The sequence below is a fragment of the Hordeum vulgare genome, chromosome 6H, assembly GCF_904849725.1.
Source record: "Hordeum vulgare subsp. vulgare chromosome 6H, MorexV3_pseudomolecules_assembly, whole genome shotgun sequence".
NCBI lineage: Eukaryota > Viridiplantae > Streptophyta > Magnoliopsida > Poales > Poaceae > Hordeum > Hordeum vulgare.
The window spans coordinates 449242357-449267397 of record NC_058523.1 but is presented as its reverse complement, the minus strand read 5'-3'; the positions used below and the strand labels follow the sequence as shown (position 1 = coordinate 449267397).

Here is a 25041-nt window from a genome sequence, read left to right as displayed (position 1 = left end):
TATCCAGAAGACTGAGGCCGTGGTCGTGATCGTGGGCAACCATGCGGGATAGCATAGCCTTTTCTTATGTTATGTAGTCCGTAGCGGAACTACCTTGTCTGAATAAATGTGTGGATGTAAACTCTGATATTATCTATGTGAGATGGCAAATGATTCCCTATTTGTCATTCTTTAATTATGTATGTGCTATGTTTATCTTGCTTGCGAAACGCATAGATGCGCTTCTTTCCATTTTGAGGCATCGCCCCCTAAATAGGAAAGGACCGCATCTTAGTCGTTACATATATCCTCCTCAAGTTTTCATTTCCACTAGAAATATTTATCTCGGGGTTTTGCTCCAAAACCCTCATTCCAGTTGCCGGGAACTAAACCCTAACTCCACCATTACAAAAAGGAACCTTAATTCCCATTGCTTGGATGGATGCCCAAAAATTTATAGACACTCTCCTATGTTTATTAACTCCATATCCACAAAAATATTGACATGTCATATGCAATATTTTTCATCTAAAAATAGATTTATTTTTTCTGCCCTCTAGGAGAATTCAACCTTTAGAAATAGCTATACATTTCGAAAGTGCCACACACTTTCTGGAGATGATCTTGGCATCTATCTTGAGCTTCTATTAAAATATGGGACCAAGAGAAAAAATGAAGTTTACTTCATAAGCTCCAATATGTCACATGTGGGCCATTTCTAAAGGAGCTACAATTTTAGCCTCCCAAATAATTTGCAGAGCTTCTCCTAGATATATATTCATCATTTCTATATACCACATAGAAGGGTATATATATATCTAAGGAGGGTCCCTTTCTAAAGGAAGTACCATCAAGTCTTATCCAAATGATTCAAAACTTCACAAGTCTACTCACCATAGCAACTCTCTAACACCCATAAAAAATCAGCCCTGTAGCTAACACCAAAAATCAGTGGCATGGTGCAAACAACTCCCTGTCAAAATTTATTTTGTATTAAATAGTTCGATCTCATCCACTAACCATTGATAATTGGCATCCTAGAGACCTAAAGATATCTGTTAAGTCTAACGTGTAGGACAAAGTTTTGGCAACCATGCGTGCACTAGAGCGCTAGTGCATGTGATGACCGCACGACTCACATGCCACAACGCTATGTGCACACACACTACCTCTGTCGTCGTCGTCGTCCGGCCTCACGATGCCCGAGGGCACCAGGGGTCTCCTCACAGCCCAGACCCCCTCCAGAGCCTTTTCCCATCCTCTTACTCGTGTCACCGGCCAAGCGGATCTGTTGTCACCGCTACCGCCGCTACTACTCCATCTCTTCACCGGAAGCCAGCCCCCTCCCCTAGAGCATGTAGCTCGCCTCTCTCCTTCCCTTTACAGTTCTGAATGCACATTAGCTTCCAAACCGTCGCCTTCGAGCATTTTTTTTGACATTTTATGAACATATTTTTAATCACCGCTTTTGTTAGCGGACAAATTTTACATTTAAAGCGCCTTTTTTTGGAAATGTCATGAAATGATTCTTTAAACCCGTGAAGATTCAATAAATTTCATGATTTTTTTCCAAATGGTTTCAACATTTATACAAATTATGTGATTTTTTTAAAAGATTCATAAAAATGTAACAAATGAGATATCATAGACATAGTAAATTTGAATGAACACAATTTTAATTGCATGAACATTAATTTTTCATGCGGCAAAGTTTTTGAAAATTTCAGTTAGTATTTTTTTGAAATATGTATACTTGGATTTTTAGACTTATAAAAAATAAGAAAGTAAGATTGACACATAAAGAACGGGTGAATCTAATGAACGAATGAAACTAAATAAAAGTAAAACTACTGCGTTGGCCCACTACACGCTGTGCTTAAGGCAAGGCGCAAGTCGGTTTTACAGGAAGCGAGGCATAGACTTGGAGGTTCCAACGGGAGCTCCTACCCGCCGTATCTTGCAACGCACAGGGGCTCACCCAACTGGGTCGACCCAGCTTATTTTTTTATTGTTTCAAAAAAATAGAATATACTTTTCTTTTACTTTTATTTTCTGCTTATTTATATTCTTTATTTCTTTTTTAGTTCGCTTTCTTTACTTTTTCCAATATTTTTCGTATTTGAAGCAAAAAAATAAATTTCCAATTTGAAGAACATTTTTTGAATTCATGAACTAAGTTTGAAAACTGATATTTTTTCTAAATTTGTAACATTTTTTAAAAGCAAGAACATTCGAAATTTAGGAAATCTTTTAAAGCATGAATAGTTTTTGAATCCTGAGAATAAAATTTTAAACCTAGAACAATTTTGAAAAAACATGAACAAATTTGGGAGTGCGAACAATTTTTTAACGCATAAGCATTTTTTCAATCTTGAGAACCAAATTTTGAAAAGGGGACAATTTTGAAAACCTCGAAAAATTTGAAAGGGCGAACAAATTTTTTGAATCTTGAGAACAAATTTTGATACCAAGAACAATTTCCAAAAATGCTGAACAAATTTGGTACCGCGAGGAAGTTTTGAAAGCATGAATTTTTTTTGAATCTTGAGAACAAAAATTTGAAACGAAGAACATTTTTGTAAAAAAGAACTAATCTGGAAGCGCGAATAATTTTTTAAAGCACCAATATTTTTTGAATCTTGAGAAATAATTTTTAAGCCGAGAACAATTTTGAAAATTTCTGAACATATTTGGAAGCGCGGACGATTTTTTAAAGAACGACATTTTTTAATCTTGAGAATAAAATTATGAAATGAAGAACAATTTGAAAAAAAAAATGAATTTTTTTGGAAGCGCGAACAATTGTTTAAAGCACGAACATTTTTTGAATCTTAAAAACTAATTTTGAAACCGAGAATAAATTTGAAACTTAAGAATAAATTTTGAAACTGAAAAGAATTTGTTGGAAAATACAGAACATTTTTATAAAATGAAGAACATTTTTTAAAAATCCAGAACATTTATTGAAACAGAAACATAAAAGAAAAAAGAAAAAAGAAAAATCTGGATGAAGAAAACTTCTAGAAGTTTCACAAAACCGAAAAAAAAATGAAAATTCCTAAATTTGAGACTGTGCAACCCGTCAAATAGGCCAGCCTATTTAAAATCGGTACCTTCCCCGCACTGTGTGAAGCGCCGGCACCACTTCCTATAGAGCGACGAATGGGATATTCCACAGGTCTCGCTCCTAGTTGGCTCCTGTTGGCGCTTCAGGCGCCAACTAAGAAATCTGGCGCTCACAGCCACCAAATGAGTGGCTGGCCCATACGGCGAGCGCCCGTCCCACTGGCCGCTCGCTCGCTCCTAGTTTTTTTTATAACACACCACTTTATAGATTATGGCAAAATGTTCATACAAATTCATTTCCGGATGCATTCGGAAGCCACACCACGCCAAACACGATACCCTAGCTGATTACAAGATCTAGCAAACAAATGTGCAGAAACATTTTGCTCTCGGCGCACATGAAATAAAGAACAACTACTGAAAGAAGCTCTAATATGCTTGATGTCTTGAATCACAGGACTACAAGGAGATCGATCCATGACCAAAGAATTTATACGTTGAATCACAGTCAAACAATCTGAAGCAAGAACAATCTCCTGGATACCTTCATCCAAAGCAAATAGCAAGCCTCTCTTGATAGCAATTGCCTCTACCAACTCAGGATTGTAAACGTCAGGCACACCAATACCGTAGGAAACAATACAAGCTCCCAACTGATCTCGCATCACTACACATGCCCCCATGCTCCTGGTATTGGAAAAGAGAGCAGCGTCCACATTAATCATCACTTTACCTGCCGGCGGCGGAACCCAAGATGCTATTGAAAAAGGTTCACGCCTATGGTTAGGTCTGTTAATGAACAAGTGCTCCACAATCATATCAACATAAGCTTTGATTTTGAGAGCAAGACTAGACGGGTGCTGGTGAATATTTTCTTCTCTGAGTTTGTTACGAGCATCCCAAATATGCCAACATGTGACTGCTAAAACAGTAGCTGCAAGGTCATCGCATCGATCCAGGAAATCAAAAATCCATGATTTGCAATTTGTAAATCCATTCCGACAAAGATGCACATCGAAATAACCTTTGATATCAGACCAAACAGCTTGTGCATATGGGCAAAAAAGCAAAGCATGTTCAATACGCTCCTCAACAGAACAATGAACACAAACCTTAGATGCAGGAATATCTCTCCCATGAAGCTGCATCCCAGATGAGAGGCAATCATGAGAAAACCTCCATAGAGTAATTATCATTTTCCCCGGTGCCTTGATCGCCCAGAGTTTGTTCCATGAACTGGTTTCACAATGGAGATTAGAGGACATACCACGGCCTGTGATACTATGGGATGAATAAACCTTTGTCATTCTAGCCAAGTGATATGTTGAACGGACCGAAAATGTACCAGACCGAGTATGAGGCCAGGAAACAAAATCACTGTCACCAAAACGACTGATAGGAAGTTGAAGCACTTGTTCCGCCACAGCAGCATCGAAAATTGACCTAACTAGCTGTTCGTTCCAATGCAAACCATCTTCAGCAAAAAGAGAACTAACCTTCTGGCCGGCCGAAAGAGGAGAAAGCAAATGCAAGACCTGAGAATTCACTCCCGGGATCCAATTATCCTCTTGAATCTTGATTGTAGAACCATTTCCCACACCCCAACGGATTCCAGATTTAACCAACTCCATACCATGAAGAATACTCCGCCATGTGTAGGAAGCAGATCGTGGACATTTTGCATCCCAGAAATCAGTGTTTGGGAAATAACGGCCTTTAAGAACCCTCGCACACAGAGAATCTGGATCTGTAAGTAAACGCCAACATTGTTTGCCCAACATTGCTTGATTAAACATGCACATATCTCTGAACCCCATTCCACCCATAGACTTCGGACATGTCAACCAATCCCAAGATTTCCAATGCATTTTCCTTTTACCATCAGCAAACCCCCACCACTGATCAGAGATAGTTCTCCTCATTTGCTCACATGTACCAACAGGTAAACGGAAACAACTCATCACAAATGTAGGAATTGCCTGAACCACAGACTTTAATAAGATCTCCACTCCCTTTCTAGATAAAGGTCGAACAGACATACCATTGATGCGCTTCCACATACGATCATACAAATATCTGAAAGTCATTGTAGGTGATCGCCCAACCTCAGTTGGCATACCAAGATATGAATCCTGGAGAGACTCATTAAAAACACCCAGGCTATGTTTAACCTCATTCTTGATCTCCTCTGGACAACCATTACCAAAGAAAATGGAAGATTTATCTAGATTTATCTTTTGACCCGACCCCTGACAATATAACTGAAGTGTTTCTTTCAAAGCCTCCACACTCCTCCTATCACTTCTTGCAAAGAAAATACTATCATCTGCGAACAGTAAATAAGAAATAGCAGGACCAAGACGACCATTTTTAATACCATGTAGCACTCCTTGGTTTTTCTGTTATTTAAGCAGACATGACAATCCTTCAGTACAAAGAAGAAAAAGGTAGGGGCTGATTGGATCACCTTGACGAATACCCCTGGTTGGTATGACAGGCTCGCTCCTAGTTGATCAGGCTTATTTCAACGGTTGACTTTATGAAAAGACAAAATATTAAATAAAAAAAACAAGAATTAGAAAATTGGGATTTCAAAAAAGTTCATTAAATATACTAAAATCCATCAAATTTGCTAAAAAGTTCAATAATTTTAAAAAATTTCATCATATTTGAAAATCAACTCATCAATGTTTTTGAAACGTTTTAGTAGTTTTGAAAAGTAAACTAATAATTTGAAAAAAATTCACCAATATCAGTAATATTTGAATTGAAATTTGATAAAGTTTGCTTTTTTGGAAAAAAATCACTGATTTTGAAAAAATACTCAATAAATTTGGAAAAAGTTCTTCATTTTTTTTAAAGTTCATGATATTTGAAAAACTTTCACATATTTTGAAAACAAATTCACCGACTTTGAAAAGAAGTTCTTTTCAAATTTTGGAAAAGTTCACAGATTTTGATAAAATGTAAACCAATTTTGAAGAAAGAAACCATCGTTTTTCTGAAAACAAATCATTGAATTTGAGTAAAAATAGTTTACCAATTTTGAAGAAAAAGAATCATCGGTTTTTTGAAATAAAAATTGAATTTGAGTGAAACAAATTCATCAAAATTGAGAAAATTCATTCATATCAAAAAAGTTCATCATAATTGATCAAGAAAATAGTAAGAACGAGAAAAAAGAAAAATGATAAATGATAAAAGAAAAAGAGAAAACTGTGCAGAAATTTTTGAAAAAATAATAACTAGTAAAACGTTAATAAGCTTGTCTAGCACATCCAAGTACTTGGATGGGTGGTTATCGTCCCTGGTTCGAATCCTAGCTAGCTCATAATTTTTTTTAAATACATTGTATAATAGGTTGGCCCATCATGGCACGTTGTAGACATCTATTTATGGAAATGCACATGACTAACCCTAGTGGCGACTAGGGTTTAGGGTCTCTACTCCGGCGGATCACCATCGCTGTTGAGGATTGGATACTTTCCTCGCAACGGATCCTCCCCGCGAGACTCCCTCCCTTGCAATGGCGTCCTCGTCTGGTGCCCCTCGTCAGGGTGGTGGAACGGGGAAAGCGTCGGTTGATCTGGAGGCACCCATGAGGAATATGAAGCTTAAGGGGGCGGAGCTAGATGCAGTGATGGTGGATGAAGAAGAAATCTCGAGGTTCTCAGAGGAAACACGATGGCAAAAGTGCATACTACCAAACCCTTCAGCGCTGAGTCTTTCAAAACCACGATGAAGTTCGTGTGGCGCTTGGCATATGATCCGGGGATACGAGAAGCGGACGATAATCTCTTCATTATTCAGATGTTCTGTGTTGGGGATTGGAACAGGGTGATGCACCAAGGACCCTGGATCTTCAGGGGTTTAATGGTGGTGATAGAGGAATACGATGGCAAGGGCAAACCGCATACGGTTGCTCTGGATCGGGTGCAAGTTTGGGCACAAATACATGACACTCCTGAATTGTATCGGAGAGAAGGGATACTAGACCAACTTGCTCGGCGCATTGGGCAGGTGAAGAGCGTGGAGATGAACCCTAACAGATTCTTTGAAGGGAATTATGTAAGGGTTCGAGTCAAAATCAAAATAGATGAACCCCTTGTTCGTTTTACTCCGCTGAAGATCAGAGGAGAGGAAGCCCTCCTCGTACCGGTGAAATATGAGAAAGTTGGATTTTTCTGCGAGGTTTGTGGTGTCATGGGACATGTTCTGGAGGAGTGTGGAGATGGCGTCCACGGCCCTGATGAGGTACAGTATGGCCAATGGATGGTAGCTATCAGACGGTCATTAGTGGCAAATCAATACCCCCAGCGTAGCTCAAACCCCCCACGTACTCGGGGCCGTCGCGGTAGGGGTGGAGGACCGCAGGGACAGGCTACTTCCAACAGTCGAACAGAGAATGCAGCAAAGAAACACTTTTCGCAGGAGGCAGGGATGAGCGAGGACGAGAATGTTGAGGACACGGCTGAGAGCCCAATGAAACCAATGCAGATGGAGCAGGACGATAGGGAACCACCCGAGATGGAATCTTCTGCAAAGAAGAGGCTAGACATGTCCAATGCTACTACAGCAGGGCCGATGGATCAAGGGGGTGATCACCAGTCCACGACCAGTATGAGGGAGGCATCTGAACTCCCAGAGCATACTCCACCACCTCCGCAGGCGTATGTTGCACCAAGGGATCGAAAGAAGTACAAGGCAAGTTCTTCACCACATAAAATAACAAATACTATGAGCGATTTGGCGGGCTCCTGCGAGGAGCGCCGTCGGGCTCAATGAGTCTTCTTTGCTGGAACTGTCGAGGGGCTGGTAGACCCGAGACAGTTCGTGAGCTTCGCAATCTTGTGAGGCAATATACTCCAATGGTGGCATGCATTGTGGAAACTCAACTCCCTGGAGGAAGAGTAGAAAGCTTGGCAAGTTCAATAGGGTTCGATCTTTGTTTCGCTGTTAGTAGCTCTGGTAGAAGTGGAGGTTTAGGGATCTTTTGGAATGATTCAATAAAGCTTGAGATTTTTGGTTACTCGGAATATCACATTGATGCACTCATCACCATGCCGGGGGTGGAACAATGGAGATTGACGGTGGTTTATGGGGAAGCAAGGGTGGAGGAAAGAGGTATAACATGGGATCTACTTCGATCATTAGCTTCGGCGACGGATCGTCCTTGGTTGTGTTGGGGGGACTTCAACGAAGTCTTGTGTTTGGACGAGTACGAGGGATCAAGCCACCGCAGCATGACACAGGTCAATGGGTTTCGTGATGCCGTCGATGTTTGCGGATTCTCTGATCTGGGATTCACTAGACCGAGATGGACCTTCGAAAGAAGGGTCGCAGGAGGAACCTATACCCGCGTCCGATTAGACAGAGCCTTAGCTATTGCGGAGTGGCTGTCTATATTCCCAAATGCAAGATTAGTGCACAAAGTGGCTGCCACATCTGATCATAGCCCCATCTTGCTTGAAACCGAAGGCCAACTGGGCAGGCTCGTAAAGCAAACTTTTAAGTATGAGATGATGTGGGAATCACATGATGGTTTCCAAGAGTAGGTGCAACAACATTGGCAGGGCCCTGGAGTGGATACAATAGCAGATTTGAAAGGGAAGATAGATGCTCTAGCAAAAGGCCTCGGGCGCTGGGATAACAATACCTTCGGTAATGTGAGGAAGGAGATCAAACGGCTGAACGGAGATCTGGCAAATCTACGGGCAGACCAAATGCGCACCCAACCTTCTAGGGTTGAAATAAAGATCGGGGATAGACTGTCCGAGCTCTATTACAGAGAGGAGGTGATGTGGCGTCAAAGGTCCCGGGTAACATGGCTCAAAGAGGGCGACAGAAATACAAAGTTCTTTCATCTACGGGCAAGCAAGCGTCGACGCAAAAAAAAATCCAGTCTCTGGTACGTGAGGATGGTACTACAGTTGATAATGCTGTTGAGCTAGAACACATGGTCACCGATTTCTATAAACATCTCTACACATCCGAAGGTACACCCAATATGGAGGAAGTACTTAACAGGGTTCCACGTAAAGTTACCACTGAGATGAATAATCTTCTTACATCGGACTTTACTCAAGAAGAGGTGAAGGAAGCTTTATTTCAAATGGCACCCACAAAAGCGCCAGGGTCTGATGGGTTTCCCGCCCATTTTTTCCAACGCTACTGGATGTATGTGGCAATGATCACTGCAGTCACCTTAAAAATTCTGAAGGGAGAAGATGAAGTGGCTATCTTGAACGATACTATTCTGGTGTTGATACCAAAGGTAACAAGCCCCACACTCCTCACACAATTCCATCCGATAAGTCTTTGTAATGTTCTTTATAAAATAGCATCCAATGTCATAACAAATAGATTGAAATCCATCCTCCCTGAGATCATATCAGAAGAACAATCAACTTTTGTTGGAGGAAGAATTATTACAGACAACATAATATCTGCCTATGAATGTCTGCACTTTATGAAACGAAGCAAATCAAAGAGGAATGGATTCTGTGCCTTGAAACTAGACATGATGAAAGCATATGACCGTTTGGAATGGACATATCTGAGCGCTATGATGACCAGACTAGGTTTTGCACCAGCCTGGGTTGATCTTATCATGAGGATGGTTAGCTCAGTTACGTTTTTGGTCTTATTTAACGGGAAGAAACTGGTACAATTCACTCCTACGAGAGGGATTTGACAGGGAGATCCACTATCACCCTATCTCTTCTTGTTGGCAGCAAAGGGCCTCTCGTGCCTCCTCAAAAACCACAATGAGTCATCACATATTCACAGAATTAAAGTGGCACCAACGGCTCCGCCAGTAAGTCACATACTGTTTGCTGATGATAGCGTGCTGTTTTTCAAGTCGAGTTGTCAGGGAGCTACTATGGTATCTTCTTTGCTGGAAACCTATTGCAACGCTTCGGGACAGAGAATTAACCAATCTAAGTCCTCCGTTTTCTTTAGTAAAGGTTATTCAGATGTAGAGAAGGAGAGTATAAAAAACATTATCAATGTGCACAATGAGAGTCTGAATGACAAATATTTGGGCATGCCCACAGATGTTGGTAGCAGCAAAAATGGGGCGTTTAAATATCTGAAAGATAGGGTTTGGGATAAAGTGAAAGGATGGATGGAAAAGATATTATCCTCAGGAGGGAAGGAAGTTCTTATAAAGTCCATTGCGCAAGCAGTCCCGGTCTTCTCTATGGCGTGCTTTAAACTTCCCCGCGGTTTGTGCCTCCACATCAACTCCCTCATAAGGAAGTTCTGGTGGGGTAGTACGAACGGTGAAAGGAAGACGAGCTGGGTATCGTGGGAGGTGATGACACGGCCTAAGTATGAAGGTGGATTGGGTTTTAAAGACATTGAACTATTTAACCTCACCTTACTTGCTAGACAAGCTTGGCACCTGCTCAAGGCTCCGGAATCCTTAAGTGGCAGGATCCTAAAGGCACGATACTACCCCTCTACTTGCTTCCTGGATTCTGAGCTTGGGAATAACCCATCACAAATATGGCGAGCAATCATCGAGGGGAAGGAGATTCTCAAGTTAGGACTGGTCAAACGGATCGGGGACGGCTCAACCACAGAGATATGGAACCACAACTGGCTCCCTAAAGAAGTTTCCATGCGACCTATTGCATTCCTTACGGCCCAACGTCCCACCATGGTTGCCGAGCTTATCGATCACACATCAGCAGGTGGAACCGGGAGTTGATCACCTCAACTTTTCTACCGATTGATGCAGACGTGATTCTTAACATCCCTCTAATCACTAGACACTATGAAGATTACTGGTCATGGTCACAGGATAAGAAAGGCTTGTTTTCCGTCAACTCTTGTTATCCCATGCTCATTACTACTAAGCTCCGAAGGGAAGCCTGGCTCGAAGGCAATGGCGGCCCGGCGGACGTCACCAGAGAGAGGAAATGTTGGGATGAGGTGTGGCGGATCCAGATCCCTTCGAAAATCAAGATCTTCTTATGGAGATTGGCCCGGACTTCTCTACCTACAGCATATGTTCGACACCACCGCAATATGGCACCTTCCCGGGCATGCGCGATATGCGGGGCAGAGGATTCTTGGATCCACTCCCTGCTTACATGCACCATGGCTCGCTGTGTCTGGGTACTACACAATTCATAGGTAGTGCAGCACATGTTGGCTACTGCGGAACCATACGCGAAGTCTTGGCTATTCTCCATGCGATCATCAGTTTCTGCGACCGAGATGACCAACATCACGGTAACACTCTGGGCGATCTGGTTCGCCGACGCAAGCTTATTCATGAAGTAGAGCATCAAAGCCCAGGATCTACACTTGCCTTCGTCAACCGCTATATAGCAGAGTTGGAACCGAACAAGCCAGCATCAAGATCAACCCCTACACCAGTTCACTCCAATACTCGGCGATGGATCAAGCCCCCTGCGGGTTGGACAAAGATCAATGTCGACGGTGCAGTTTGCAAAGCTCCTCCCATAGGAGCGATTAGTGCAGTCTGCAGGGACGAGCAGGGAGCTTATCTGGGCTCATTAGCCGTTGTCTTCCACGGTTTAACTGATCCTCTAATTTTGGAAACCCTTGCGTGCCGCGAAGCTCAAGCTTTGGGACGAGACTTATTACTGCAGAAGGTTGCAGTGGCTTCTGATTGTCTGAATGCTATCGAAGAAATCAACTCGGGATCTGAAGGAATAATCGGCCCTATTATCAAGGAAATATCTGATGGAAGGAGTGACTTTCAACATATTTTGTTTACCCATGAAGGAAGATTATCCAACATGGAAGCTCACCACTTAGTTAGATATGCTCTGTATTTAGGGGAGGGACGCCATGTGTGGCGACTCGAACCCTTTGATACTACTATTATTCCTGTAATCCGCAATAGTGATCAATAAAGCAGTTTTCACCCCTCAAATTGTTTTTAATGAAAATGCACACGAACGAACGCCTACAGCGTTAAATAGAAAACCCGCTGGTCTTGCTATAAGCAAGACAGAGTTGCCTCCAAATAAAACGCGCACTCGGTGACTGCCCAGCAGGCCGAATGTTCTAAGAAAGACAAGAAGGAAAAGCAGCCCATCCAAAAAGACGCGAATGTGCATAGCGGAGTCCTTCAATAGTGCGGCGACCGCCGCGCCTTTCACGAAGGTTAAATTGTGCCTCTCATAAAGAACACGTTTTTTCACGTAAATAAAAATTGATTTTTTTGTCAAAAAACTAAAAAAGATCGGTGAAAAACCGAAACACTAAAAAAATAAAAAAAATCAATTTAAAAACCAAAAACACGTTCGGAAAAAAATAAAAAAATAAAATCCGAAAGGAAAGCTCATAGCGCGATACAAGGCGGCGATTGAAAACGTGCCAAGTGGCGACGCGTGAGAGCGCTCGCTAGGTGGCTTCCGAACAAGCACTCGCTAACTGGTTGCTCTTGGTTATGCTGGTCTTGCTATAAGCGAGACATAGTTGCGTCCAAATAAAACATGCACTCGGTAACATTTTTATACATGTCTTTTGGATATAATGTTATTACTTTGAATTATGTACGTAAATTTATTTTATAGTTATTAGCAAAAGGGCCCGTGCGTTGCAACGGGATAATAAAACTATGTATTGACCATTTATTATTACAATGAGTGTTGAGTACATGAAGATTTTGACCGTCTCATATCTAATCGATATACGATTGTAGATAAACACGTTAACACTTTATGAGGTAATTCGTTATTAACGATTATAATTCTAATGCATAGACTAATTCTAGCATTTTACATTCTTTTATGTGCACTGCTTGTCCCTTTTATGTGTACTGCTTGTCCCTTATCCACAACATCGCTTCCTCCATCCCCATCTTCCTCCCTCTCCCTCTCTTATCCGCTGCACGCCATGGCTGGTTGCCCGCGCGAGGCCCGCCGAGCCCATCACGCCACGCGGCGCCACTTGCCCTTGCCCCGAGAGCCGCGCCGCACTCCTCCCGCTCGCCCCTAATCCCTCCTCAGGACAATAAAAGGCACATGTCAGTGCTTAGTTCAAACTCTTTTAAGCTACTTAACAGAACAATACCGACAAACAGAGACCACTTTTGTGTTCTACACAGAAAACATCTAACAAAACACTGAAAAGAAGTGACATGTATTCATCCAAGTGTTATACTAACAAATAGCAGCAAGGATTTTACTTTTCAAACCATTGACAGGAAAGAAAAAAATATATATGATTTGCCGCATCAGATCATCAGCAGAATTTAACACACCATATCGTTAGCAGACAAGTGGTCGTATACTAAAATAACTGTGAAGAAGATGCTTATAATTCCCATGGCTACAAATCAAAGATAAACGTTTAAGCCTCGGGATGATGTTCAAGAAAAGTTTTGCTGCATGATAACCATTGCCCATGTCTTTCACATAATGGGTCATAGTACCTTAAGCAAACAGTACACAAGGTTAAGCAATGCATGAAGGTAGAAGTTCACTAAACCAGACACTAGGAATGATAGAAAGTTTAGAGCAAATTTGGATAACTACTGATCATAGAGAAATCAGTCAAATTCCTTCCATACTGAACCACCATTGCTCCAAATCGGAAAAAGATGCATCCATCAGTCAGAGAAAAGGACAGCCATATTCAAGCAGACATACCAAGCCATCTCCTCCATAGCATAAAGGAATCGACTCCGATAAGATATCCACTTCTTATAAAGGCACCAGTAGTTTCATATTGATGTAAGGTGTGCAATGATGGTGACTACCGCACATAAGATAGCGGCTTGGCACCTCCAAGATAGAAGATCACTTTACCCTGCCGATTATCAATATTACAGCACATTAATGTGACACCCCCCGCAATGAAGAACATCAAGTTGCACTCTGGATGAATCGCAACGAAATCAAAATCCACATCAAGCCATAAATTTGTCCATCCACATATGTGTGAGGTTTTAATGCTATGCTTCAATTTCCATTGTTCGCCTTGATAGTCCTTGAGAACATGAACTACCAATCGAATGGCGACACCATCTTGATCCCTTTGAAAATTGGCAAAATGCAAGGAGCCCTGCGAACGCTGAATAAGACCATGAGCCAGACCAAAATAATCAAACCGACCACCAGGAACCTTGAATAACACATGTTGAACAAAACCATCAGCCTGGCCAAAATCATGATCCTGACCACCAGGGACCCTGAATATCAGGCATGTCTCTCCCTTGGTGTCCACCGCAGCTATGTAATCATGATATTCAAGGTCAAGGGTACGAAAAAACAGAAGGCCATCGAGAAAGACTGTGGCGGCGGAGTCCCGAGTAGCTCTATTCCATCTCTTCTCCTTGTAAATCCACTCTCTGGGCAACATACAGCAGTGACTCCGACTGGTCTCTCTCGGCATGCTTGCCCTTTCCCTTGTCCAGACAAGCCCTTCGCACGGCTTGTTGGATCTGCCGCTCGTGCTCTTTAAGGATCTCTTCCATGTTTACCCCGGGAGGCATCAATGGTCCTGAGTAATAGATTCGGTTCTTCCTTGTGCCATTCACCTAAATGAATATATAGGCGAGAAATTATGAGCATAACTGACTGAAGATAATATATAGACGGGAAATTATCAGCACATTATTTGCCGAACATCCGCTCCGAAGTCTAGACCCAATAAGAACCAACCAGAAATGCTAACACATAGATTTTTCGGAATTTATTGAAACTGATCCCGGCTCTTAAGGGCTAGATCATGCTTTGCATTGCTCTCTATAAATGTTAGGAACTAAAACCACCTGGAGCTAATTAGAACAATTAAGTAACTCGCCCTGCAGGCTCCTTATCTGCCACCACTTCATCCTTCTGATGGGAAGATGGCGGTCTTTCTTGGAATTGATGTGATTGCAACCATTCGGGTTTGTCAGACTGGTTAGCAGCAGCGAGTTGATTGTACCTTGAACTCGACCGATGCTCTCTTAAATACTGTTTCCTGGCACTGTCCCCAAGGTTAGATAGCTTACGAGTATTGCCTCGCTGCCCAGTTGCTGTAGATGGGTTAGACATCTCGGCAGCAGCAATCTGAGAGGTGTAGAATCTTTGGGCGTTTGGATCTGTGCCACTTGATCGACCCAAAGTGGAGGATGAACGACCAGCATTCATCAAAGGAACACGGCGAGCATGGCCATTGTCTACTACCAGAGGATCCATTGGAAAGCCGGTAACAACATCCTCCTTTGGAGTAAACTTGTTACTACTGCTTTTAGGATTAACCGTAACTTGCCGTTGCTGCAAAGCCATGAAAAAAGAGAGATTTGAGTAATATGAAACAGTGAACTGTTTATATTTAACAACATGGCATCAAAATTAGTTGTCATATTCAGTATAGTTGCCTCTGGAGCTGGAAACAATGTGTGTGCAGTACAATAAAACAGTTGTATAAATTAAGTTCCAAACAAATAGAGAAGCAATTGCATTGCATCACGATAATGGATCATGCATATAATGCATTCACCGAACTGCTAGCATCAGCTATTGAATGACATGTTTCAAAGCTCAAAAGTGCAGACTGTGGCACCAGAAAAAAAATCCCCTTAGGAGACCCTTGGTATGACAATTATCAGACTATACTAAGATCGGATTAATTCTGCAATACCTGTGATTCGTTAGTGCCATTTTGTGTTGCAAGTTGCTTCCTGCGTCCAGTTTCAGATTCATGTCCTTTGGCTGCAGCTGCTCTTTGCGTGTGGACCAAAACACATATAATTAGTTAAATACAGAAATGCCAATGATAAAACCCATCTGTTCAAAACTTCAACTTGCAGATTGCATAATACTTATATTAGGTGCTACAGAGAATATTACCTCCTAGCTTCTTCATCTCGAAGCTTAGCGTCATATTCCTTGCTTGGAGGATATTTCGGCAGACTTGATGGATCACAAGCATAAGGCTTCGTTGTAAAGAACTGTTGTATAATGTACAAGTACAGATTATAAAGCAGAAGTTAAGGGCGGTCACTTCAGATATACAGAGGCAACCAAATCAGTTATCAACTAATCTCATAAAATGAAAAGGCTAATATAAAATCGCATCTCTTAAGTTTTAATATTAAGATCAACAGATATTGTTCACTTTTGAAAATCAGTGTCTCAAATTCATAATATATGAGCAGAAAATAACACAGAAGTCCATATTTTCAGCGGACTTATTCGCCACAACTCTATACTTGTATCATGCAATTACTTTTTACAGCTACTCGCTTTTCACTCTTTTGTTAACCCTATGAAGTTGCCACTCTGCTTCTTTTCCATCCACCTTGCATCGCTGGGTCGAAGCCCAGAGACGTGGTGGCGACCTCGTTGCTGTCCTTGCTGGAGTTGGGCAACACGGCCCACTTGTCGGTGGCGGGGTTGCACACGATGTAACGGAACGCGCCGACCCCGTGGGAGACGTGGTAGCAGCGGCAGAGGAGGAGGCCGTTGCAGGAGTCGAGTAGATCGACGGGCAGGTGGTGGTTGGGCAGGAAGGTGAAGGAGGCGCCGAACGGAGCGTGGTGGCGGTCCCCCGAGAGGCTGGTGTAGCGGAAGGGCAGCTCTAGGCGCCGCTGGCCCGTGGTGCTGGCGCTGCTTCCGTAGAAGAAGCCGGCGAGGGTTTGAGGGAGCCTCTTGCGGTGGTCGGGGTGGTGGATGAGGCCCAGCCAGTACTTCGAGACGCACTTGCAAAGGTAGAGCGCCTTGGCGGGCACGCGTGAGATGATCTCCACCAGGATGTCGTCGATTAGCCTCCCCGCCGGCGGCCCGCTCGGGAGAGCCCTGGGGAAACACGGACAAAGGCCAGGGGATCGGTGGAGAAGGAGGGAGAGGGTGTGATGGCGGTTATTTCCGAGCGTACCGGGCGCGGATCGAAGCGTGGCCTTCCTCTCGCCGGTGAGAGAGGTCCCCCGCGGCGGACATGGCGACGGGCGGAAGAAATCCGGCGGCCGATTGGATCTGGCGAGCGCACCGTCTATTGCCGCCGTGACTCCTCGCCTCGGAACATGTAGGGTCTTTTTCATAAAAGTGAAACGTTTTCCTCACTTAAGAAAGGACTGCGGGTTTATTAACATAAAACAGAGGGACTTTTTTGCAAAAATGCCACGACGGACGACCAGAAACCCTATTTGCTTTATTATTATTGGGGAGATATATATATAATATGTTGGAATATAATAAAAAGTAAAAAACAAAAAACAAAAGCACAAATGTGAAAACCCCGAAATATAAAGTTAAATGCATGTGGTCCCTGCTAGGCCGGCCCATTCTGGACGTCTGCTTGTAGCGAGGCTGTGCTGGTCTTGCTATAAGCGAGACATAGTTGCGTCCAAATAAAACACGCATTGGGTAGCAGCCTAGCCAGGCCGAATGTTCTGTGTCAGGATGCAGGTGGGGTGGGGTTAAATGGGAATAATAAAGGCATCCCACTTAAAATGCTTTAATGTGATCTTATTTGATAGTAGAAAAAAATAAGTGGGCTAGCCCTATTGTTTTATTGAGAACCCACATCACCCACGAGGATCTTTTCCGGATATGTTTCTCTCCTGAGTCCTGACACAGGAGCCGTCACGGCGCACACGCACTCTCCATGCCGTTGCCGATCGATCCACGCCGACGCCGCACATTCGTGTATTCCTTCTCGTACCTAGCCCATCCCCGTCTTGCAGCTTCTCCTCCCTCTACCCCTGCCAAACTCACCCGACACCCAGGTTGTTGCTACTGCTCAATATCACCACCAGGAGTTTAAGATTCATTTCGTCTGGAACAGCGTTGTCGTGGCTGCCGGCCAACTCCCCCTCGTGGCTCGGCTCGCAGTGGAGCTTGGGTTTGGGTCTCGCGGTGGAAGAGGAGGAGGCTGCGCACTTGAAGCCGGCGCGCGAGATGCGGAGTGTGGCACGCACACAGTTGATGTTGTCACTGGGGAGATGGCGAACGCCGTAAGCCGCCGTGAGACTGGGATGCGGGGTGGCTTGGTCGGCGTCGACCTGGGGGATGGGGCTTATAGATCCTATGGATCTTCTAGGATAGATGAGAGTGGTAGGAGTAGTAGTTATTACCTTGCCCCGCACTTGAGGAGCTCACGCCAATGTTCATCGAAGAGGTGGTGACGGCGGCGGCGACGGAGAGATGCGGTGGCAGTGGTGCTTCCCGTGAGCACCGCGCTAATCCTAGATCGGTAGGGCGTGTAGGTGGGGAAAGTGGCGGCGGCGAACCTCTTATCTCGTGCCCCGGCCCCCACCTCTGTTAATATAGCACGGGTCACAGGGGCCCACCAACCATAACGGGTTGGGCGCCCCCGATCAGGGCGCATATGGATCAAGGGTCCGGTGGGCCGTTGGGCCCATGCGGAGAGATCAACCTAACATTCTCCCCCTTCATCTCAACTTTTACTTTAACTTTATACTTTCTAGTTTATTTGTTCCGTCACATATTGGCACGTAGAGCATGTCTCATCGTCACAACTTAATTGCCGATAGAATCATACAAACACAACATACGTTTTATTTTGAAACAAATTCTGTTACTTTTGGGCCTCTTATGATCCAGGAATCATGGGCTTTCCATTAACCCCATGCTGGTTAAGTGTTCCTTGAACACATTGGGTGGTAAGCCTTTCGTTAGCGGATCCGCAAGCATATTCTTTGTACTTATATGCTCGAGACTTATAGTGTGATCCTGGATTTTATATTTCACAACATAGTACTTTATATCTATTGTCTTCGAAGCATTACTCGACTTGTTGTTGTGAGCATAAAATACTGCGGGCTCGTTGTCACAATATATCTTTAGTGGCTTGTGAATACAATCTACCACGTTCAAGTCGGGTATAAATTTCTTTAACCATATCACCTGCTCAGTGGCTTCAAAACATGCTATGAACTCTGCTTGCATCGTGAACGATGCAACTATGGCCTGTTTGGAGCTTTTCCATGAAATAGCCCCTCCAGCGAGAGTGAACACGTATCCTGACATGGATTTTCTATCATCTCTATCTCCCGTAAAATTTGCGTCTGAATACCCTTTTATCTCTAGGGAATCAGATCTTCTGTATGTTAGCATGATATCCTTTCTGCCTTGCGCATAATGCAATGCTTTCTTTGCCATCTTCCAGTGCTCTAGGCCTGTGAGAAAAGCTAAGTCGGGGCGTGTGCACACTTATGCGTACTGTAAAGTTCCAACAACCGAAGTATATGGCACTATTTTCATCTGATCGAGCTCGTACTGGTTCTTGGGACATTGGTAATTCCCAAAACTATCACCCTTGACTGTAGGAGCAGGTGTGGCCTTACTCGCATGCATATTGTACATTTTGAGAACCTTCTCTAAATGTGCTTTCTGCGACAGTACTAAGACTCCATTTTTCCTATCTCGGTGAATTTCAATGCCCAAAACATATGCATCATCACCAAGGTCTTTCATATCAAAGTTTGAGGATAAAAACTTCTTTGTCTCTTCTAGTAAACTAATACCATTGCTTGCAAGTAAGATATAATCCACATACAAGATTAGGAAAATGTATTTCCCATTTTTAAATTTTGCATAAACGCAATTATCCTCAACGTTTTCTTGAAATCCAAATCTTTTGATAGTATCGCTAAACTTTAGATACCACTGTCTAGAGGCTTGCCTTAGTCCATAAATGGATTTCTTTAGGCGGCATCCCATATCTTCCTTGCCTTCCGTGATAAAACCCTTGGGTTGTTTCATGTAGACATTTTCTTCTGAATCTCCGTTTAGAAATGTCTTCTTTACATCCATTTGATGCAACTCTAAATCAAAATGTGCAACTAATGCCATTATGATTCTGAAGGAATCCTTACATGAGACTGGGGAAAAAGTCTCATTGTAGTCTATCCCTTCTCTTTCTGTAAATCCTTTTGCGATGAGTCGTGCTTTATACTTTTCTATATTCTCATTAGAGTCATACTTTTTTTGTAGGCCCATTTATAGCCTACTGCTTTGGCTCCTTTAGGAATAATTTCTAAGTCCCAAACATCGTTGGAACTCATCGATTTCATCTCATCTTCCATTGCCTCCAGCCACTTCGATGAATGAGGGCTTCTCATCGCTTCTTCATATGAAGTGGGATCACCTTCCATATTAACCAATTTTGTGCTATAAACCTTAATCAGCAGAAATAGCCGATCTTCTTGTTCTATTAGATCTTCTAAGTGCCTCATTCTCTAGCACATCCTCTAAAATTGGCTGATGTACCTCCCTTTTGTTGGGGAACGTTGCATGGGAAACAAAAAATTTCCTACGCACAGGAAGACCTATCATGGTGATGTTCATCTACGAGAGGGAGATTGGAGCCACATACCCTTGTAGATCGCTAAGCAGAAGCGTTGTTAAACGCGGTTGATGTAGTGGTACGTCTTCACGATCCGTCCCACGAACCGTCCCACGATCCGTCCCACGAACCGTCTCGCGATCCGTCCCACGATCCGTCCCGATCAAGTGCCGAATGGACGGCACCTCCGCGTCCCGCAGAAAACTAATCTAGAGGAAGAACTACAAAGTAGAGGTTTGAGTTGCACGTGACAAAGTTGTGTCTCAAAAACCCTAAAACCTCTAGTATATATAGGAGGAGGGGAGGGGCTAGCCTTGGGGTTCAAGAGAGCCCCAAGGGTGTCGGCCGAAAGGAGGAGGAGGACTCCAACTCCAATTCGGTTTGGGGGAAAGAGGAGTCCTCCTCTTCCTTCCCACCTCCCTCATTTTTTTCCTTTTCTTTTGGTTTTCTTTTCCTAGCGCCATAGCCCACTTGGGCTGGCCTCACCAGCCCACTAAGGGCTGGTGCGCCACCCTTGGACTATTGGGCTCACACCCGGGTGGGTGGGCCCCTCCCGGTGAAAACCCAGAACCCATTCGTCACTCCCGGTACACTGCCGACAATGCCCGAAATCTTTCCGGAGACCAAATGAAACCATCCTATATATCAATATTAATTTCCGGACCATTCCGGAAACCCTCGTGACGTCCGTGATCTCATCCGGGACTCCAAACAACCTTTGGTCACCAACACCTATAACTCAACTATACCGAAACGAAACCGAACCTTAAGTGTGCAGACCCTGCGGGTTCGCGAACTATGCAGATATGACCCAAGACACTCTCTGGTCAATAACCAACAGCGGGACCTGGATGTCCATATTGGTTCCTACATATTCTACGAAGATCTCTATCGGTTGAACCTCTATGTCAAGGATTCATATAATCCCGTATACTATTCCCTTTGTCCTTCGGTATGTTACTTGCCCGAGATTCGATCGTCGGTATCTCTATACCTAGTTCAATCTTCGTTACCAGCAAGTCTATTTACTCGTTACGTAATACAAGATCCCGTGACTTACACTTAGTCATATTTCTTGCATTACCGAGTGGGCCCCGAGATACCTCTCCGTCACACGGAGTGACAAATCCCACTCTTGATCCATGCCAACCCAACAGACACCTTTGGAGATACCTGTAGAGCACCTTTATAGTCACCCAGTTACGTTGCGACGTTTGATAACCCACAAGGTATTCCTCCGGTGTTCGGGAGTTGCATGATCCCATGGTCTTAGGAACAGATACATTCACATGCATAAAACAGTAGCAATAAACTGACACGATCATATACTACGTTTATAGTTTGGGTCTTGTCCATCACATCATTCTCCCAATGATGTGATCCCATTATCAAGTGACAACACTTTCCTATGGCCAGGAAACCTTGACCATCTTTGATCAACGAACTAGTAAACTAGAGGCTCACTAGGGACAGTGTGTTGTCTATGTATCCACACATGTATTTGAGTTTCCAATCAATACAATTCTAGCATGGATAATAAACGATTATTATGAACAAGGAAATATAATAATAACTAATTTATTATTGCCTCTAGGGCATATTTCCAACACCTTTCATGCTCAACAACACGTACAGTCAGATCCTGAAGGACATGTTCCGGATCTTCTCCCATAGTTGTCATGGTTGGATTTACAACATGTAGTGCGAAAAATGGCTCTTGAATCATCGGATTAGGTGCATGCACCCTCTTCTCCTCAAGATCAATTTTCCGAGCTACCAGGACCCCCCTCATCATTTCGTCCTATAAGAAGACCGCGTGTCTCGTTTCTACAAACTTTGTGTATCTTTCTGGATAGTAGAAACGAAAACCTTTTGATCTATCAGGATAGCCACTGAAGTGGCAACTCAGTGTTGGGATCTAGCTTTGCAATATTTGGATTAAACATTTTGGCCTGAGCTGGACATCCTATGATAGCCTGGCTTATTAGGGATGATAGACTACTAATATCAATAAGGAATTCCTTCTTTTCCGGGAGCCCATTCGAACAGAACTCCCAGGTTAAGCATGCTTGGCTTGGAGTAGTTCTAGGATGGGTGACCGACCGCGAAGTTGATCCCGGGTGCGCATGAGTGAGGACAAAGTGCGCAGAAAATACTAGTATTGATATGTGGGGCTAGTCTAGATCCCGCCAGGAGTAACGACTGCCGGTGGGTGGGTCTGGGGCGTTACAAGTTTGGTATCAGAGCCGACCCTCGCGGTTACACGGATGTTTGCGGACAGGTGCGCAGTCATGTTGTTCATGACGTTTGTGACCCGTCGTAGCACACGACATGTCACATGTACTGGACTGGATGCACAAACGTTTGTGCCAAGAGGGAACGCTCCCGTGGCCCGACGAGGACGTCGGTTCCTCTGAGTGGTGGTGTGTGTGATAGCCCGGCTTATTAGGGATGATAGACTACTCATATCAATAAGGAATTCCTTCTTTTCCGGGAGCCCATTCGAACAGAACTCCCAGGTTAAGCATGCTTGGCTTGGAGTAGTTCTAGGATGGGTGACCGACCGAGAAGTTGATCGCGGGTGTGCATGAGTGAGGACGAAGTGCGCAGAAAAGACTAGTATTGATATGTGGGGCCAGTCTAGATCCCGCCAGGAGTAACGACCGCCGGCGGGTGTGTCCGGGGCGTTACACATTCCCACACTTTGAAGTGTTGCAAGCATGGTACTTTTCCTGTCCACGGCTCATATGGTGTTTTGGGCACCGACTTTCTTGGTACTCTATTGAGAATGTGAATGGCGTTTTTAAGCGCCTCCATCCATAATCCCAATGGCAGGTTGGAGTAACACATCATGTTGCGCACCATATCCATAAGGGTACGGTTATGCCTTTCAGCTACTCCATTTTGTTGAGGCTTGCCCGACATTGAATACTGGGATGCTATGCCAGTCTCCTGCAAGAACTTTGCAAAAGGTCTAGGGACTTGGCCATATGGAGTGTGTCGACCGTAGTACTCCCCCCACGGTCAAACCTCACTATCTTTATTCTATTGTCAAGCTGAGTTTCAACTTCAGCTTTGAATATTTTGAATTTATCCACTGCTTCATTTCTTTCTTTGATTGGATAAATATAACCGAAGCGGGAGTAATCATCCGTGAATGTTATGAACGAATCATATCCATCCACACTTTTCACAAGAAATGGTCCACAAATGTTAGTGTGAATAATTTCCAGTGTTCCTGTGCTTCGGTTTGCACCCTTTTTGATTTGTTTTACATACTTTCCTTTAACGCAATGTATGCATTGTTCTAAGTCAGAGAACTCCAACAGAGGAAGAATTTCACTTTTGACTAATCTTTCTATTCTCCCCTTGGAAATATGGCCCAAGCGACAGTGCCATAATTTCGATGAGTCGTGAGTTCTCTTTCTTTTCTTTTGTTCTTTGTTCGATGAGGAACTTTGCTCATTCACATTACACACATAATGCATTTTTTCACAAAGTGATAATAAATAAAGCTCATTGTGAAGGAAAGCATCACCCACATAAGCATTATTATACCAAATGGCACATTTACCATGTCCAAAATAGCATTCATAATTCTCTTTATCCGAACATGAAACGCTAATTAAATTTATATTACATGAAGGAACAAATAGAACATCTCTAAGAAAAAGCTTGAATCCTTCAGCTAGCTCCAAGGAGACGTCACCGACAGCTTCAACTTCTGCTTGGACACCATTTGCGACTTCAATACTTATTTCTTTTCTTTGCATAATTCTCGTCAAACTGAATCCGTGTAAAGAGTTTGCAACATGAACAGTTGCTCCTGAGTCAATCCACCAAGTAGATTTTGAAAACTGTGAATACATGGATTCATTAACAAAGGAAACGATGTCGTTACCTCTCTTTGCCATGAAGGCCTTTAGCAAGTCAGGGCAATCCTTTTTGTAGTGCCCTGTTTTCTTGCAGTGGAGACAAGTGTCCTTGTCCACTAGAAGAGGCTTTTGCTGATGCTGAAAATGCGTGGGGCCTTTACCATGTGGCTTTGAAGGAGAACCTTTGATGTTGGGTTGGAAATTCTTTTTCTTTTCCTCACATAGTTCACGGAGCCACTATGTAAGGCTTTAATTCTCTCCTCTTCTTAGGCACACATTGCTATTACCTTTTCTATGTCCCATGTATCAGGCTGCATGTTGTAGTTCACAACAAAAGTTTCAAACTCCTTTGGAAGAGAAGCCATGACCAGGTGGACGAGGAGAGCTGGTTTGATCTCCAGATCCGCGTCCATGGGCTTTAGCTTTGCTGCCATGTTGCTCATCCGAAGGATGTGCTCTCTAATGCCATGGCCACCTCCAGTGTAGTTCTCTGTAACCAGTTGTTTTATCAACTGGGTGGCATATGTCTTCGAAGAGATAGTGAACTGACTCTTTATCTTGAAGCTACTCCCCTACGGAAGTGCACTCTGCAACTGAGCCCACAATGGTGTTCTCAATTGTATTCTTTATTAATGCCAAACACTTTTTGTTGCCATTTACCCACTTTTGGTTGCTGAGGGAGTAGGACATCTCCACTGGAGTGTAATCCCTCTGGTTTTCCTCCCATGCAGCATCATTGTCTTTTGCATCTCTGACTGGCCCTGGAGTTTTAATGGGTTGTGGTTCCTCCAGAACCCAGTCCACCTCAGCACAGACAAAAGCTATGTCAACTTTC

General features: G+C 43.5%; 1 protein-coding gene across 1 annotated transcript; it reads right to left on the bottom strand.

Moving 5' to 3' along the window:
- Window positions 1–13788: 13788 nt before the first annotated feature.
- LOC123405586 lies at window positions 13789–16961 on the bottom strand. The gene is made up of 6 exons (XM_045099221.1): window positions 16900–16961; window positions 16301–16820; window positions 15873–15973; window positions 15664–15745; window positions 14965–15296; window positions 13789–14383 (listed from the first exon to the last, which is right to left on the bottom strand). The coding sequence occupies exons 1-6, from the start codon at window positions 16959–16961 to the stop codon at window positions 13789–13791; spliced, it is 1692 nt and encodes a 563-aa protein (XP_044955156.1).
- Between the last annotated feature and the right edge of the window lie 8080 nt (window positions 16962–25041).

Bases quoted from the DNA above. Each gene is read 5' to 3' on its own strand.
- LOC123405586 (XM_045099221.1), bottom strand. From the start codon at position 16,961: ATGTCCGCCGCGGGGGACCTCTCTCACCGGCGAGAGGAAGGCCACGCT. The intron at 15,974-16,300 runs GCAACTTCATAG...ATTATACAACAG, and splicing joins GATGGAAAAGAAGCAGAGTG to TTCTTTACAACGAAGCCTTA. The intron at 14,384-14,964 runs GTACAATCAACT...TATGTTGCCCAG, and splicing joins GAGCATCGGTCGAGTTCAAG to AGAGTGGATTTACAAGGAGA.